Source organism: Apis mellifera, linkage group LG16, assembly GCF_003254395.2.
Source record: "Apis mellifera strain DH4 linkage group LG16, Amel_HAv3.1, whole genome shotgun sequence".
Taxonomy (NCBI): domain Eukaryota; kingdom Metazoa; phylum Arthropoda; class Insecta; order Hymenoptera; family Apidae; genus Apis; species Apis mellifera.
In genome coordinates this window covers 6,837,144-6,855,715 of record NC_037653.1, presented here as the reverse complement: position 1 = coordinate 6,855,715, position 18,572 = coordinate 6,837,144, and the positions used below count along the sequence as shown (strand labels likewise).

Below are 18,572 nucleotides of genomic sequence, written 5' to 3'. Positions count from 1 at the left end.
CGGATTAAAACGATTATCCGATTACCTATTCGCGATGCTCTGCAGCAGTCGTGGCCAGGTTTCGAGCAACCTCGATGGAATTGTCCGGGGGGATTGTCGCGTAATGGAGTTTTGGAACGTGTCGCTTGTTCCACCGTTGTCGTTCGTGAGACAAACGTCGTGAGACGCGAATCGGCGTTAAACAAGCAGCAAATCGATCGATGACGTTTCGACGTTCTGCATTAATGTTTTCGCTTAGCATCGAGGGAAAGAAAACAAATTTCTTCAATTTCCACGTCCGATTTGTAACGCGATTCGCGACACAAATATAACAGTCGCTATTCTATTTCGAATGGGCGAATCGGTTAAATCCGTTTCGATCCTTTAAAGCCAGATTTAAACGAATCTAAATCGAAACACTTTCTCCGTTGGGACGATAATCGTTTGATCGTGGCGAGTATCGGTGGAAATGCGCGTAAACGAATTGGAAGAGAGTAATAACGGATCATTTTGCGGATCGATCGGGGAAACGATTTTGCAGAAATCTGCGCCGCGAAAATCAGCGGCCGTCAGGGAAACCTTGATAAATCGCATTGTTCGCGCCCACCAACGTGATCCACATCCAAAGCGATTTTACAATGTATACACAGATGGATTTGCGCAAATATGTTTGCATTCGATGGGACACCTATCCTCGATTTTTTCCCTCCTTTCTTCTTTTTTTTTTTCCTATTTTCAACCATATAAAACGGAATCGAAAACAGCAACGGGATAGCCGGGAGCGAAATCGAAACGTTATGATATACGGGCAAAGATTGAAAAGATTCGTTCGAACGATTTCTCCTCTCAGAGTAACAGACTCGCGCCAACGTTTCTCCATTTCCAGATTATTATTACGACCAGTAATTGATTTGTTTCGTTTCGCTTAATCCCTTTGTGCGTTTTATTTTCGCTAGAAAAAGAAGAAGAAGGAAATGTAGAATAATCGGGAACGTTTGTAATAATTTTCACGATAAAAACACGTCGTTGGAGGATCGATTTTCTCGCGCCTATATATAAACCTATTTCCAAACAACAACGTTCGTTCCAACGAGGCGTGTTTAAATATCCGATACCGCGCCATCGAACGAGCGGAAAACTTTCCTTCGAGTTTCCCGCCTTCGTAAAAAAAAAAAAAAAAAAAAAAAAAAAAGTGCTCTCAAAGTATATCAAGAGTACATTATACGGTTCTTTGTTTCCACGAAGGGAGGAAAACATCGTGGAAGGATTACCTCGAATATAAACTGGCGCTTAGCCAGTCATCTTCGTCCTAATATCCGGGCGAAGCTGCCTCGAAGGCTATTCTCGATACCATGGAGAACCATGGAGAAAGAGAGAAAGAGAGACAGTGAAAAGTACTTTGGTAGCCTTTGGTTGGAACGTGTCCTGTTTGAAACGGAGTTGCAGAAAGAGAATCGCTAAATCCGAAGCCTGTCGCGATGCGAGAGAGAGACGGATTTTATTAAAAATAACGCCTCGTCGTCGAGATCTGCAAAAGAATTTCTACGATCAGAGGAAGAAGGTAATAATTTTCTCGATCGACGGATTAATAGTCGATATCGAATGGATTCCTGTCCGGTGGAGCGTAGGTGGAGCAGGACGATGCGACCCTCTAAATAATCAATCCCTTTGCCGTTGGGGAGTGGCCCGGGAGCAGCCCGGTCGAGTACGCCTTCTACATGGAGTTTCGATCAGTCCTCGAGGGTGCATCAGGATGGAAGGAGAAACAACACTCGGCATAATGCCCGCGCGGATCCATTTCGCCGCGATTTACGCGATATATAATCTACGTGCCATTCCCTACGTGCCTCGACCGCGTTACTCCTCCCCGAGCTACGCACGAAATTGTTGTTCCCTTGACTGCTAACGTTTACGGGGATATGTCGGCATATCCTCGCCTTCCCTGTCAACGTGTCACCGCCGAAATCGTATCGTTTCGACGGCTGGCGTATCCCGTTTCGTATCCCGTTCTCGAAACGCTATACCATTTTTCGGATAATTTAATTATTCTGGATCGAGCTGAAGGATGTACGAGTTTCGAAGAATCACTCTAACGATTCTGTCTGACGTTTATTCGCCTTCGATCGAATGCGTCGAATCATTACGAACGAGTGAGCGATTGGAAAATGGAAACGCGAGAATGGAAGAATTTGAGAAATTCGAAAACGGTTTCAACAATTCGAAGAGTATTTTGAATCGGTGTATGCAACGATGTACATAAATCTCGAGAAATATAGAACGAGACAATTAGAAGAAAGAGGAAAAGTTATAAAGAGTGAAAGGAGAGGAACTTGAAAAGTACGCGAAACAATCGTTTCTTCTCGAGTCGACGAGCACCGTTCAAACGCTTGCTTTCGAGTTCTCTTTCTTCTTCTTCTTTTATCGTCTCGATTTTTTTTTTCAAAAATAAATAAGTTACATCCCTTCGAAAGATGGTAATTACAGGCTCGCGCAAAGATCCGTTTTTAAAATACGATCGGGTGAAGTGGATCGATCCGCTATTACCTTGCTTCTTCTTCCCCTATTGTATCTCATCTCTTCCATTGTTACGAGCATCGATAAAACCCGGCCATTTGTCCTTCCCGTCGTTAGACGCGCTCCTCGTTGAATCCGAGGATCCGAAATATCGTCGAAAAGAAGAGAAACCGATAAGTATACGAAGAAAAAGAAAACAAGAGAAAAGAACGTATCTCTTTCCTTTCCTTTTCTTTTCTTTTCTCTTTTTCCAAGAGATATCGGTTGATAGGCGAGACGAGGGTGTACGTAGCGTGCGTGCTCGCGGCCGTGGCACGCGTTTCACGCGGGGGCCGCATTCCACCGAATCCTGTGTCCCGTGCACGGTGACACAGTATATTGACTGAGGGGTGGATTGTGCGCCGCCGACTGATTTGCCGCGGCTGCGCACAATCCGGCCTTCCGTGTATATTCCGTACTGGTGGGCCGCTGCTACCGCGTACCGTATCCTCGTGACTCGTTCCGTATCCTCGGCCCGTGCCACGCACCCGACCCGATATAACCGCCGGATAAAAACACCATGTCGATCGCGCCCCGTGTGCGGGACGTAGCGATCCGCCGAACCACCGCCGCTACCACCACCATCGCCGCTACCACCACCACGCGTCCCCGCCGTGCACAGACGATCGGGTGAACGTGAACCGGGGCGATCCTCTTCCAGCGGAACTTTCCCTCCGAAAAAGAGAGGATCCGGAGGACGGTCTCCGCCGATATTTCTTACTCGTGTTTTATTGTTATCGTTGTTGTTGTTGTTGTTATTGTTGTTGTTATTGTTATATTGTTGTAGTGGTACAGTGGTGAACTTTGTTGTTGGATTCTTTTTTTAATTTCATCTCAAGAGGAAACGGAAAGAGGAATACGTCTGTTGGAAGAGATATCATCGGTGTTGTGTGTTGTGTGTGCGTCCGTGTGTGTACGCGCGCGGGCGCGCGTGTGTATATGTATATGTGTGCGACGTTCAGTGTCCCGTGATCGAAAGTTTCTCGGAATCCGAGCTACGATCTTTCCATTGGAACGAGTCGTTTATGTGATGAACGTGATTTAATGGTTGATCCGCTTAAACTCTTCTGGGTTATTACCAACAGCACCTACTTAGGTAGGTTTCTTTCTTCCGTTTTATGACCGAAATTTTTGGAAGGAAAGGAAAATTGGACGAGAGTTATCGGATCTCGGATAACGTAATTAAGGATCTAGCCGCTTGCGAGCAGGAGAAGGGAAAAGTTTTTCACGGTCGAGATGCTCGAAACTCTCGCGGCGGCTCGTCAGAATTTTCGTTCCAAACTTCGATTGGAAAAAATTCGAGAGACGACTCGTTTCCCGCCAAGACCAATCACTCTCCCCTCGCCCTTCGATCCAACGAAACGAATCGAAACGAAGGGAGATACGTGGGTAAAAATGACGAGGGCTTTTCCACTCGGCGATGAAATTCCAATTGTTTCGACTTGCTTTCAACGCGCGTGGGCATCGATCGAGGATGGCGTGTTATTTTCAAAGGACACATTGTGCGCCCATTGTGTACCGGGTACACAAGACTCGCCACAATTGCCGATATCATTCCATTCGACCGAAAATCGATTCGGTTTGATAATTACGGAAAGCCAAGATATCGGCCTCTCTGGATCGTTTTCTTTCATCGTGGCCTCGACACCGAAACTACGAAATGGAGCCTCTTCGTATCTCCGTTTGCGTGAAAAACGTATCCAATATTGGGGAATATTTATAAATATTTCGTGAGATATAATTTCGACGAAACAACGAGCCTTCGACCAACCGTTTTTTCGGTTAAGATCTTCCCAGGAAAATTTGATTCGATGAGAAACGATTGCGTGGAAACTCATTGATGAGAATACAGTTTTCAGAACGCGATTCGCGGTGTATCGTGTTCGAATCTAACGAATAACGAATTCGTACGGTTAACCGATCGATCGAAATTATCGAGGACGATATTAGGCTTCGAGAGTTTCGTCAATAAACGGTATCTCGACTACTAATTTTCAATGTTGGAAATTAGGATACGGGTTTATTGTTGCACGGTGTCAACGTGTGACTAATCGATATCTTTTGGCGATTGAAATGTAATTTTTTCCATTTCCTTTCGTAGAGAAAGGGGGGGGAGGATAATTGAAATTTTACGCATGATTAATTTTCACGCATGGTTGAACGCGTTAATTCGGTAGGTTCATATGGAGGGCAGAGTGTTTGAAGTGGAACTCGTGTCGTCGGAAGAGATAGATTGCACCGCTGTCAATTACGATGGCTGAAAATTTACACAATTTACCTTTGTGAAGCAATGTCTTACTAATTATTCCGTGTTCCATTTGCCGCTTTGAAAGGAGATATGGCTTGAATTTCGACACCGTTTGAAATTACCGTTTCAATTAGAAATTGCGGAATAAAACTTGCGCGCCTCGAGTCGAGTTAAATTCGTCGCTGGTTTTATAATATTCGTTTTAATATTCGAAAAAATAATAATCGCCCAGCGGATCGTTTTAACGAAATAATTTAACGCTTCACGCGCGGATCTTGAAAATGTGAATAACGCGATATTCGATTTTTTTAAACTTCGATCATTTCCGGAATTAACGGAATTAATTTAAAGAGATTCGAGAAAATGAACGTTAAGGCAATTCAATTTCCCCGATTTGATTTCTATCAAATTTTCGATACGTGTTTGTCTCGATTTTTGAAATCTCTTCTTAAGACATTGGATTTCGACGGCGTTGTAAAATAATACGTATAAGATAAGTAAAATTTTCCAATCGACTAGCGTAATAGGATTTACCACCAATTTCTATTCGCAATTATTGCAAATTGGAATTTGATAAAAAGCTCGTAAAACTTAGGGAAGATTGATTTTAACGGTTCGTTAAAATTTTTATTCGGATGGAAGATTTATTCGCTATGGTAAAATTTATTTGCTAATTAAATTAATTGGGGCGATTAAATGGAGGGGGAGGGGGGAAAAATTGGTACAATCAACAACACGGGTAATCCCATATTAACGTTATATTAGGTATTTGAATTGTGACGTAACACGTTTTTATTTATTAATGCCATTTTGTTACAGGATTATAGCATTAAAATTATTAAATTACCTAAAAGCTTTGCTAAATCGTATTGTTCAAATATGTACGTAATAATAATAATAATAATAATGTTGTATGTTTCTATTATTACAATGTGTTGTACGTTGTATTAATATGAAAAGTGAATTATATAAGTACTAAAACAAACGCAATATATTAATCACAATTAACGGTTAAAAACAATTTATTTTTTCGTATATACGATATTCGAGTATTGGAAAACGCGTTTTCAATAGGAAAAAAATATATATATATATATTTCATCTCGTGCGATAGAATTTCACGATTTTTTTTTATTAAACTAATAAATTTTGCCAAATCATCTCTCATAATGAATACGGAAATCCATCATCGGAACGATGAAATTTATTATTGAAATAGCTATTGCGAAAAGAGAGAAGAGAGGGAAAAAAAAAAAGGAACAAAACCGAATACATTGGTTATAATTTCCCGTATGCTTTCTAATTAACGAATCTAGGTTAACCGCGTTAAATTTTCAGGAATAAAATTTGCATAAATGAAAGAATTAATACAGTTTTCTCGGGGATTGAATTACTGAAAATAACGATATAAAATCGTTACTCGAAATTGCAACGCGAAACGATACTTAACTTTGTGCGTTATTCTTTCGTCGCGAGAGAAAGAATATAACTATACGCTTCTCCTCTGCAAATCTGAAAGTACAGAAATTTAAAATATAACCTCGTATTATTTATTAATTATATTTTTACATAACGATGATTTATTCACGTTTCTTTTTTTTTTTTTTTTTTTTACACGATAATTGTTACCACACAAACTTTGATAATCATGGAAAATCGTGATTACCGTTCGTTTTATCATTTATTCGTCGTTAAAAGCGAATCAATCGTTAGAACGAAAACGCTCGTCGATGAGAAAAGAGAGAGAGAGAAAGATATCTTTTTATTATTAAAATAAATAATCGAATAAATAAAAATAACCGACGAGAATAGATTATGGAAAATGGGGGGGAAGAAGAGAAAGGAATCGAAGTTCGAATGATTTAATTCGTTACGCGGGATTTTTCAAGGGTAGTGGCGTATCGGCTATCGTCAAATACGATACGGAGAGATCCTGGGGATGAAAAATCCCTGTTCCACGAATTACGAGGGGAGATCGATCTTTGCACCCGACATGGACGTTTTTCCAGTTTTTCACGCTTGCCAACGCGCGAAAACCTCTACCAGACGCATCCTTCACGATCAGTTAAATAAATACGCAAGCGCTTTTGTCGGATCGTTTGACGATGATTCGAGGAGTAGCGAATATCTGTGGCAATTATCAAGCCACGATAGCGAATAGGGCGCGAGATAGAAGACGGAACGTTTGGCCGAGGCGATATCGGTTTATCGATTTTTATATAGCGATATTTTCAAACGTTATCGAGAAAACTTACCTACTCTCCTCGGAAGAAACCTTACTTCCTTAAATTTCTATAAATAAAAAAGGAGAGAGCGTTCGACTCGAAAGAGATATCGAATCTTGGGAGGAATTGGCATCGAATACACGTTGTATTAGTAAAACGAGAGGAGAGAAAAAAGAAAGAAAGAAAGAAATATCCCAGAGTCGGGGGAAGCGTTATACGCTCGTCGCCTCCATTGTGATCGAGGTATATCGCGAAGCAAAACTCTGTGGACGATCATGAAATTGGAAACGGTGCGGAACTCGAGCATTCAACAGGAGATAATACCAGGTGAGATCGATGCCGGGTATCTCGAGTTATATATACCTACGTGATACCGCGTATATACATACACTCTGGCTACTCTCGAAGACAGTTTCTATTTTTCCCCTCTCTTCTCCTTTTCCTTCCTTTTTCACCCGCTTCCGATATATATATATCCCTGTCCCCTTCTCGATAAATCGACGCAAAGTACTCTCGGAAGACCCGTTGAACGACTTTCGAATGATACGGCCAGATAAATCATTCATATGCTCTCTTTTGTCCGGAAACGACTATTATGAGGCTGCTCGAGGAGAGGGAGGGGGGATCGGTTTAAGGGAGGATCGATTCGGTTCCACCTCTTTTCCCATTCGTCGCGTATTTTGTGAAAATACTTGGAATACATGGAGAAATATACTAACGCTAGCTTTATACACGTTTTATACGTTTCATAACGCTTGACAAAATGTAATAATTTCCTGGAAATTACAAACGCGAGTATCTCTGTTAATTGATAAAAAAAAAAAAAAAAAAAAAAGAAGAACGGATATTCGATGCGGATTAGATTGTATTTCTTTGTAAAATCTTAATGAAATTAAAATATAATATAACTTTCGATTTTCCATGTTAAAAACGAGATATCGGATAAATTGTATCGTCAAAATCGAGGGCAAGGAGGAAACTGTGCCGTTGAAATTGCTTTTTGTTTCATTCCGATATCTCGATCGGTCGCCGGGATACGTAATAAGGATCGAAAGTGCTTAAGCGCGGTGTGGAATCTATGAATGAAACTCGGTGACCCACTTTTTCCCCTTGGGAACGCGTACCACGCTGTTCCGGGAATCGCATCTGCTATTTGTCTGGATCTTGGAGGATGGGTCAGACTCGAGTGAGTGGTTGGAGTAAGAAGAAGAAAAAAAGAAGAAATTATACCTCCTTTATTTGTTCAATGATATCTCGAGAACCGGAAGTCGTGTCGGGACGAATGAGAAGCCGTTCCAAAGGGTGAAGATTCCCGCGCTCGAAAGCGAACATCTTCACAGCGGTTCAAGGTTCTTTTACAATTTTAATAAAGATCCCTCAGGATTGATAATAAAATTGAATCGAAGAGAAAAGATGAAACGCGAAATTGTTTAAATCGCATGAGAAAGTGTAGTATTCTTGGAAACAATCGTTTCATCAATGCAATTTCGATGAACCACAATTTCACGATATACCGTAATGTTTCCTCTCGGTGGTTTGTTGTCAAATCCTAATTAGCGTGAATCTAATACGCGGAACCGAGTCGAAGATTAATGCAGGCAAATACCGTTTGATCAAATAGTTGTTGCTTGCGTAAATCTGGCATATGCGTTGATCGATCCTTATAGACGAGTTAGCGAATCTCGATCTAAAATTCCCTATTAATTTCTCTCTGATGAAATGAAAGATTTGAGGATAGAAATTTTTTTCCTCCTTTCCCCTCCCATGAAGCGAAACGTTATATATCGCGCGTATGTGATGGAAATTTTTCATCCCTGGAAACGAGTGGAGGAGAGTTTGCTACTTTTACGACTATCATCCTTCCTTTATGCTCTCGGTGAAACGATGGAACGACTTTTTTTAGAAGAAGAAGCTTCCTATTCGTCTGAAGCGTGTTCGCCGGCAGATGAAGTTGAGAAGGAACGCTCGTTTAATCGCGTTTGAAACGAGAATTCGCAAATACTGGGAATTAGAGTAATAGTTGGAGAAAGGATTTTTCATATAATAATCTGTAATGTTTTCGTTAGATCCATCAAGGATATTCGTTTCCTTCGAATTCTCGAGTTTATTCCATTATACATTGAAAAATAGCAATAACATTGATTGAATCTTCTTTAATTCTTAAGTCGAATTCTAACGTGAGTTTTTTGCACGAGTGAATTCGTGGTGTAAAAAAAAAATTCTCGATCAGAAATTGTGGAGAGAAGAAAGGGGTAAAAAAATGGTGATCCGAATGACTGCTATTCCTCAAATATTTGAAGGAATTGAACAGACTGGAAAAAAGCTAATAAAGATGCAAATGAACGGTCTCGCGCTTCCTCTCTCGTTGGAAGGAAAAATTTTATTGAAAAATATACATCTATTTCTTTCTTCCGAATTCGTTCGAATAATAGAAAAAACGAGTTGAAACAAATACGGATGGAACGAAATTACAACGCACGAGGGGGTTTATCCTTTGCTGCGCATAGTATCTCGAAACTTTCTTTCATCGTCGAAGCGAAATAAAATATCTATTAGGTTAAAGATGAGGGATACGATGGATATTTGCATAGATATTTCTACTTTCGTGTAATCGTGGCGAGAATAACAGAACATTTAAATTCAATACACCTAGCACCTGTTATATCCGATGTTATGTCCGGCGTAAAAATTTTTCATCGAAACTTTCCTTTGACCGAGCTCACTTTGTTCCGTAACCGGATACGCTTCTCGAATGTGAAAAAGGGATTCCGGATCTACCTTTAAAGAAAGAAAGAAAGAAAGAAAGGAGAATAATTTCGCAATTCTTACACGTATTTTTTTCAAAAGAGAGAGAGAGAGAGATTCTTGTATTGAAAGAAATATTGATCGAGTATCAAATATACTCCTTTTTTTCTTTTTCGTTGAAAGAATAATATAACGAAACATTTCGCCTGTGTAACGATTCGCTATTTAATGCTATATAAACCGATATATATCAGAGAAATGAAAAATCTGGAGGAAGTGATGAAACGATTGAAAGAAAAAGAAAAATATTACTTATACGTTTCGATTTAATATCTCGAAAAATTTCACGTTACAACCGAAGGGATATTTGCGGGGGGAAAAGCCCGTGTTAATCTCCATAACGAAGCGAAATGAAATCCAGATGGCACGATACGCTCTCTCGGATCGTTTAAAATTTCACGGTGGCAAAAGAAATTTCCCCTCCACGCTTGACCGGTGTACGGGCGAGTCTTTGAAATCGGAGCTTTTGAAAGCGGTGTACTCGCGCGGGTGTCAATAACGCTAATCTGGGTCACCCCGGAGTGGACGATGCGCCAAGCACGCTTGTATATTTCGTAGAATAATCACGGCGGAATAAAGGCGAAGACGCAGGCTTCCAACCTGGAATGGAAAACCGAGAGAGAGAGAGAGAGAGCTCGGTGACCAAATTTTCCGTTATTACTTTGGAATGCGAGGAGAGTTTGCTCGAAATATAATACCACACCTGATTGCAATATACCTATTCTCCGCGTGGATTTCATCTCGCAATTTCAATCTCTTCCCTGCCTTTTCTCGCTTTCTCGATCGTTTTAAACTTCTTCTACCACGGAAGATTTCGAAGAGCATTTAAAATCGTGCTTCCTTTGAAAGCTTTGCGACTTTGTGATTTTATATTACACGAGGCAATATCGCCCTTTCCTTTCGGAGATCTTTCAGCCAGGATCATCTCTTTAAGCGACAAATTGTTGCACGAAATTATCTACACAATTTCTGGCAAACTGCTATTGCAAGAAAGTGTTTACACGTGAAGCAAAAAAAAAGTATCGACGCGCCACGGTTATTTCGATAATCTTTTCGATATCAATTTGGAATGATCCCATTATCCCTAAAATTTGCCGGTATTATACGAAAGATTCGAAATAAATCTAGCGCTTATCGTTGGATCGACGATAGAACGCCAACTCCTTGGCCACGTAGCTTAGCCCGATATGAATATCTCGGGATGGGAAAGCTACGGTTTAGCATAAGCCGTTGCAAATCCGGAAAATATGAAAACTTAAATTAATGGAGCTTACGAAGAATTCGCAGCGAATTCGTGTCTAGACTTCGTGAATGCGTTATATTTCGGGAGCCTCCTCACCTTTTTCCTTCCTTTTTCGCGTTATTTCGATCATTCCAATTATACGCTCTCTCTTCTCCAACTCGTTTCCGCACAATTGATTAACGCTATTCGACTTTTACTCGCTCAATTTCGACAAGTGGTCGAGCCACGAAATACATATACTCTTATAAACTCGGCCAATTGTGAGCTGCTTAATAACAGAATTATCGATTTCTCGTAAAGAAAAGTTTATTACGTGCGTAATTTTCTTTTTAGGAATCGAGCGGATTAAGCTTTCGGTTCCTTTTTTATTCGAGCGAAAAAAATGTAGGGAAATGAAGAGGAATCTCCCCGAGACACGAAACGTTTTCGTTCTCTCGTTGGGTGGAATCTATCGTGATCTTTCCTTCTTTTTTTGACCGCATGCACGCGAGTATAGACGTAAATCAAAGATACGATCCGTGTACCGCAAACGAAATTAAAAATTCTTGTCACTCATTGTTCTCGTTCGACTCGCGCTTGAACGAGCAAACGGAAAACTTTTTCGCGACGATATATATTCAATTACATGGAATATTCGCGAAATATTTTATTTCCTTCCACAATGCTTACGCTTTTACGGGAAAAATGTATTTTCATATAAAGAAGGAATGAGAGACGCGTGGATGGATGTTAATATTTCCTTGTCAAAGTTTAGTTTATTGGTAAAACTTTTTTGATCAAAATATGAGGGCATCGATTCAATCCGTTTTAATTTTTTTCCCCCTTTTTTTTTTCTCCCCATAAAATTCTAACGAGAGTATTTTCTATTGGTAAAAGTTCGTTTTTTAAGTTTCTCACAGACATCGTGGATATAAAATGGATTTGAAGAAATACGCGAAATAATATTCTTAATGGTGTATAGGATTATTTTCATTATTATATAATATATTTATAATGTTGTAACCCGACAGAAAGTGGAATAATTTGTCATTCCAGTTATAAACGCTTGTGACGTTGAAAATCTACTTCAATATTTCAAGATTCTTCCGACGAAGAAGAACGATTTTTAAAAAGGGAATGCGATGGAGCGACACTATAACTGTTATTTCTACGACTTTAACTCTTTCGTTTCCAAGAATTACAATTCCACGAAAAAAAAAAATGCAATGTATCGATCGCAAGATCGCTTCCAGCCATTTATTTCCGAATAATCGTCAAATAAATTATCAGAAAAGAGAGAGAGAGAGAGAAAAGGAAAGAAATCGATGGAGAGAAGTTGGGGAAGAATGGTAGCGTTCGAACTTTTTTAATTTCACTCGAAAAATGAATCTCATCAATCGTTGCCGATTTAAACCAAAGTTCTCTAGAACAGGATGGAATATTTTTTCCTAGTTCAAACGTAATTACGAATACGATCCTTCAAAATTTATACGTAATTGTTCAACGTTTTATTTCTTTATTCGTTTCTCTCTTCCTCACTTTTCCACTCTCTCTCTCTCTCCTTCTGCCGTAAAATTTTTCCCAAAACGCGGAGAATTTATGCCTGGATAAAAACGAGATGAATAACGGTCAGTGAATCGTGAAAATTTCGCTTGAAAACCGCGTCGTTAGAAGGAAAATTTGACATTTCCTTGAACCGCTCGCGCCCACTTTTTCGTCAAAATAATTCCTGGTGTAAGAGAAGTGAGTTTCGCTTCGCGGCCTCTTCCATTATTTTTTCCTCAGTTCCAACCGTGGAACGTGTTTATCGGATGGAACCGAAAGAAGAAGAAGCAGAGAGAGAGAGAGAAAGATTTACAATCTCTGTTAAGTAGACAGCAGCAAGGAAGAAGGACATCGTCGGTTCGAAGCCCTATTTTCAGAGATTACGCAATGGATGTATATATATATATATACATCGTATTTCGTATAATCCCACTTTTATGAAACAAACATTCCTTTTTCCAGCGTTTTGCGTTCCCCGTTCAATTGCGGGGGAATTTTTCCAAACGATTTCTTCCGCGCGAATTTTTCCAAACGTGAGAAAAATTTGTTTTTGGTATTCGCATAGAAAATTATCGATAACGAAATTAATCCTTCAAAATCTCGAATGGGTTAAAAGCAAGGAAGGGAAGTGGCTGGTCGTTTCGAACGGAAATTTCTTACGTTTCGCTCTTACGGTCGAAAACAATGGAAAACCATCATTCCGCGTTATCAAAGTCCGGATTTTTTTTCTCTTCTTTTTCTTTCTTTTTTTTCTTTTTTTTTTTTTGAGATCCTGGTTTATTGTCCTAGTTTTCGTGCAGAAAAAGAAGGCACAGAAGTAGAAGCACGGAGAAGCTTTTTAATCGTGCTCTCCAAAAAAGGGGGGTATTCGTGAATAAAAATTCCCTCCGGTCTGGGGAAGCCTGCAATTATAAAAAGCTCGAAATTGAAAACATCTTGCCATCGTTTCTTTGATCGCTCGAAATACGTTTCTAAAGCTGCCTCCAATAACGTATAAAATATTTCTTCGAGCGGAAAATCGTTTATTATTTACCTTGGTGCGCGTCGCTTAGAATTTTTATTTCTCGTCGTGCGAGCGGTGTGATAATTTCTCGTCTAATAGGATTTTTCGATTAATATTAATATATAATATATATAATAACGACGTTGTAATAACGAAACTTTTTCAATACTTTTTTTTAATTTTCTTTAAAAATAATTTTCCTCCTCTTGCTCGAGCGATGACGTTTAATTTCTTTTCTTTTTTTTTTTCATTTCTTTTTTAGATCGTAACTTATCGTTAAAAAAATCTCTTCTATAAAACTGGCTGGTTTGACGCCAGGTTTATAACTATAATTTGACGAGAATACGTTAAAATAATATATTCGTTATTTCGAAATCCATTCGTTTAAATAGAATAATATCGTCGTGTTGATAATTCTATATTTAATAATATAAGAAGAAGAAGAAGAAGAATCGTTGGTTTAATAACGGGACGAGTATTTACGTTGGGGGAATGTTAAATTACGGACAGATGTGAAATAATAACGAGTGCATTTTACTCGCAAAAATATTCCCATTTTAAATAGGATGATCAAATTCGTTGAAAAAACGCGAAGGGAAATATCTTTCGATAAATTTCCTTTTTTTCTCTCTCCCTCTCTCAAATAATAAATCTTTAAATAACTGCGAACTTAATTAGCTCTCCCGCGCAACGACATTCTTTCTTTTTTCCTTCCTTCCTTTCTTTTTTCATCTCTGACGCACTCATTCCAGAAGAAATTCCATCCAAATTCGAATCGAATCCACATTCTTCTTCTTCTCTCACACCGAGCACATCTTCTTTACTTCCATTATCTTATTCCACGAACGTGAACGTGAACGTGGATTCATCGAGCATTAAAAAATGAATATTGGAAATAATTGGTGTAACTGCGAATCGAAGGAGAATAAAAGTGAAAAATAACGGATTTAATCGACGAACGCTTCTCTCTGAGATTCGTACGGGAATTGAAAGGAAAAAATAGTTTGTATAGACGAAGTTTGCGAAATGATGGTATGTAATATGGGCGAAGTGGAGGAGAGTTAAGATAAGATAGAAGCGAAAAGATTTCTCAAGTCGTCTAAATGGTTTATAAAAGTTTCAACGTTCGAAATAATCGGAAACTCGTTACAACTACCATCTATTTCCTTCGATTTTTCTCCGACTACTCGGAAAACTTATCCATAAAACGTTTAAGGCGTATAAAACTGTCTCCTAGAAGAAAAGGGAAGAGGAGAGATTAATCTGAAATAATACACGACGAATCGGATACGATATATATATATTTCTGATCCCAATTAAATTTCTCTAACAATTCGTCTCCTTCGATTAATCCTCTATAATTATAAATAATCATTTTTCCCTGCAATTTTCATTTTGTCATGTTGCACAACGGATACAACAGCGCCATTGTCCCCCCCTAAAATTACGACACTTTTCCACCCTCGCATTATCTCTTCCCCCCATCGATTTCTCATCACGTCGGTGCATTTAATTCGCCGTGAAAAAGGAACCTCATTAATTTTACCGAGCTTTCGGTTTGTCGTTTGTCAAGTAGATCGATCGAACGCCCCGCTATCGAACAAAGCGTCCCGTGATATTACTCGTGATATTATTCGGGGGCTCCCGATATATTCGATGAATTTTACAATGTCGAAAATAATCGCGCAATAACGTCTCGAATGCTTTGCATACCAACACGCACGGCAAGCACAGTTCGCGATAATTCGTTGCGCCAAATTTGGGAAATCGTGGAGATGGAAAATTAGGGAATGAAAAACAATGGATGGAGCACTCCTCCAACTCGAGTTTACCGCCTTCCTTGATATCCCAAACGATTCCAAAACGCTCCGTTTACGCGTTTCCTCGACCTCTTCTCGCGATTCTCTCAACACCGTAACAATTTCGACTTATTCTCGACCGACCCGGATCGAATAACGTTTCCCTCTATTACGACAATTCTCAGAACTATTCTCTAAATAAGAATCCACGATTTCGTCTCTTTTCTCCGCGTTACGTAACCGGAGAAAGAGTATCAAAGTTCTCGAATTACAGTCGAATGATCTTTTTCGCTATACCGATATTATTCCTTCTTGTAGGATACGTTAGAGAATTGCGGAACCGATACGATACCCATAACGGAAACGTTACCGGTATATAAACTAATTTTCCAGAGAAACTATACACTCGTTTGAATGAGACGATCGTTCGATCGAGTTACGAGAAACGACCGATTCCTCTCTACGGTATTGCAATTTCCTTTCCTCGAGAACGGGAAATTGTAGGAAAATTTCAGAAAATTCCTTCTCTAAAACTCGGCCTAAAATCAATTTTTAATACAAGATCGGGAAGGAAAACGTTTATCATTGGAAAAATCGAGAAAGAGAGAGAGATTAATGTTAATATTTGTTATCGTCGAATGGTAAATATTACACGTTAGAAATAGAAATATTGACATCGCGCAATAGAAATCGGACATCGAAAATTAGAGATGGTATTAAAATTGCTTCCACAGAAAGTCAGCAGGTTCCTTCCCCGATTTTATTTATTTATTTATTTATTTATTTATTGGAAACTCGCCAGCGCCGAGGACGGACGGATAATTGTTTAAACAAGATCCGTTGATACTCGATACGCGTATCAACGGAAATAACATTTTAGCGAATTTAATTAGCGATCGATTCAACGATACGTCATCGTTAATGCTCGTACTATTTCGCCGTTCTTCTACAACGGTATCGAATCAATTCGAACATGTTTCGACTGATGACGAGCGAATCGACATAGCGAAATAATACGAATATACGAGATGCGTAAGAAGGGATGTACAACGTTTCGAATAATATCTCTACCTCCTGCGTTTTGCAATTTCGAAGCGAAAAATAATAATTTCAAGTTAATATTCTTCGAGGTTTGATTCTTTACGAAATTTCTCGCCAATGTTCCACCGCTGGTTTGTCAACATTCTTTAAAGTTTACAACAGTAACACTTTTTTTCATGGAATACAATAACTCCTTCCCCTTTTTCACCACTTCGCTCGATTAAAAAAAAAAACATAACGCGTGACGCTTGAAAATTTCATCGAGTATAAATTTCTTGCTTGGTCGCTCTCAAACATTGACTCGATTTTTCTTTCTCTTCCCTCGAACTCACAACTTTTCGTTGGGAAATGTACTCGCCTGATCGCTCCTTGATTACGATACTTTTCAGTTCTCGTTTGAGAATCACCGACTGGAGAAGAGATGGCCGCACGTACGAACAATTTCGCGATATCACGAGCGAACGTTGGCCGTGTAACGAGCATGTTTTATTATTTAATCCCTTTAAACTCTTCCAGATTATGCCATCCTCCGCTTGGAATCCTCCGCGCTAATTAGCGCTGCGGAAACCGCGCATCGAAATCCGTTCCTGTATTTTTATATATTTTCGCAAACTGCATTAAGAGAGAGAGAGAGAGAGATTCAATATTATCTCACGCTACATCCTTTTTGTATCCGTTCCTGTTTAAAGATTACTTAAAATAGTTTTCGCAGCCGAGTTTCAGCGTGTTCTTTCGCTTCCACGGTTCCACGTGACGAGAGAGACAACGTTGTGGAGAGATACTGGGAGGAGGGATGGAAAAATAAACATGACAGAATGGGAGAAGATTATTTTATTTATAATTAACGTGTAATTTGAAAACGCGGTGCCGGCCGAAGTTAAATATTTTATTTCAAATACAATTTTAATTACGCTGTAATTATTCATCGCGCGAAAACGAGAAATTCGAGAAAATTCGAAGAATATTTATGTCGTATAATTTCTTAAATTGAGAGAGCGCGTGTAATGAATTATCAAGGGAGGGAAACATCGGTTAAAAAATATTCTGGAATATAATAACATCTAGGATATTTAATTAACTCGATTCACCAAATGTATTACGCGCTATGTACACTTTAATATCGTTAATTAATAATAAATAGGGGGAGGGGAAGATTTATATCATACGAAACGTTATACGAAAATATAATTTTTCACGTTCCCAAGGAAAATTTATTTATTTATTTATTTATCGTTTAATTGCAAATTTTAATTTCACTCGAGATTTTATTTTTATTGTAATCTTTAATAGCGTCTCGTTATTCCAATGTTTCCGCCTTTCACTTTTCGTTTTTATGCGCGATTTCTTCGAATCGATGGAAAGGATGTATAAGGTTTTTTCGTGATTCATAAACGTATTTTAAACGTGCCAGGGAAGGTATTTAACGAATTACACGCGTGCATGGAACGCGTGCGGAAAATAAATTTGGACAAGGCGGGAAAGTATATGTGATATTGCGAGCAAGGAAGTTTCGTTAATTTTATAATAAATTAAGTCCGGCGTTAAACGCATTTCCCTCTCGCTCGTTCAATAGTTATATATAGTTGAAATTTAATTTTTCATTGAACAAAAATTGGGAATAACGACACGAGAAATTCATTACGTTATTTCTAATGAATCGTGCACGTTTGCACGATTAATTTTTAATAAATTTTCGCAAATATTTCTCCCGGGGATTAGAACAGACGTTTAAAATTTAATTGACAAATTTCTCCCTGTTATCGTTTATCACATTTTTAGAACATCGGAGGGGGGGGAGGGATATGAAATATTTGTCGAATAAAATATATTTACGGGGCTAGAAATTGCGTGAAAAGTGGAGGATTATCGAACCGGCTTTTCGGAAACCGGAGAGGACCGCTATTCGATACTCTCGAGTTTTCAAGCGATATTCGATTAAAATTATGAACACGACTTTGAACGCAAACGCCGCAATACGTCCCTTAATTTTCGCCGTGGAAAATCAAATTAGCAGCGCGAAACGAATCGACGAGCAAGATCGAGCCGAAATACAAAAAAATTTCGAAAAGTTTCACTCTACTTGTATGATACTTTCTCTCCGTTTCCGATTTATATAAATTAGTAACGTGGGTAAAAAATTAAACTAAAAATT

The 18,572-nt window shown here is 38.9% G+C and overlaps 1 protein-coding gene across 1 annotated transcript in view; it reads left to right on the top strand.

Annotated features, from left to right (window-relative positions):
* Positions 1–3,021: 3,021 nt before the first annotated feature.
* LOC408554 (neural-cadherin) overlaps positions 3,022–18,572 on the top strand; it is a 75,039-nt gene continuing 59,488 nt past the window's right edge. The window contains exon 1 of the mRNA XM_006563127.3: positions 3,022–3,628. Coding sequence (XP_006563190.1) covers positions 3,577–3,628 — 52 coding nt within the window. The 5' untranslated portion in view covers positions 3,022–3,576. The remainder of the gene's footprint in view (positions 3,629–18,572) is intronic.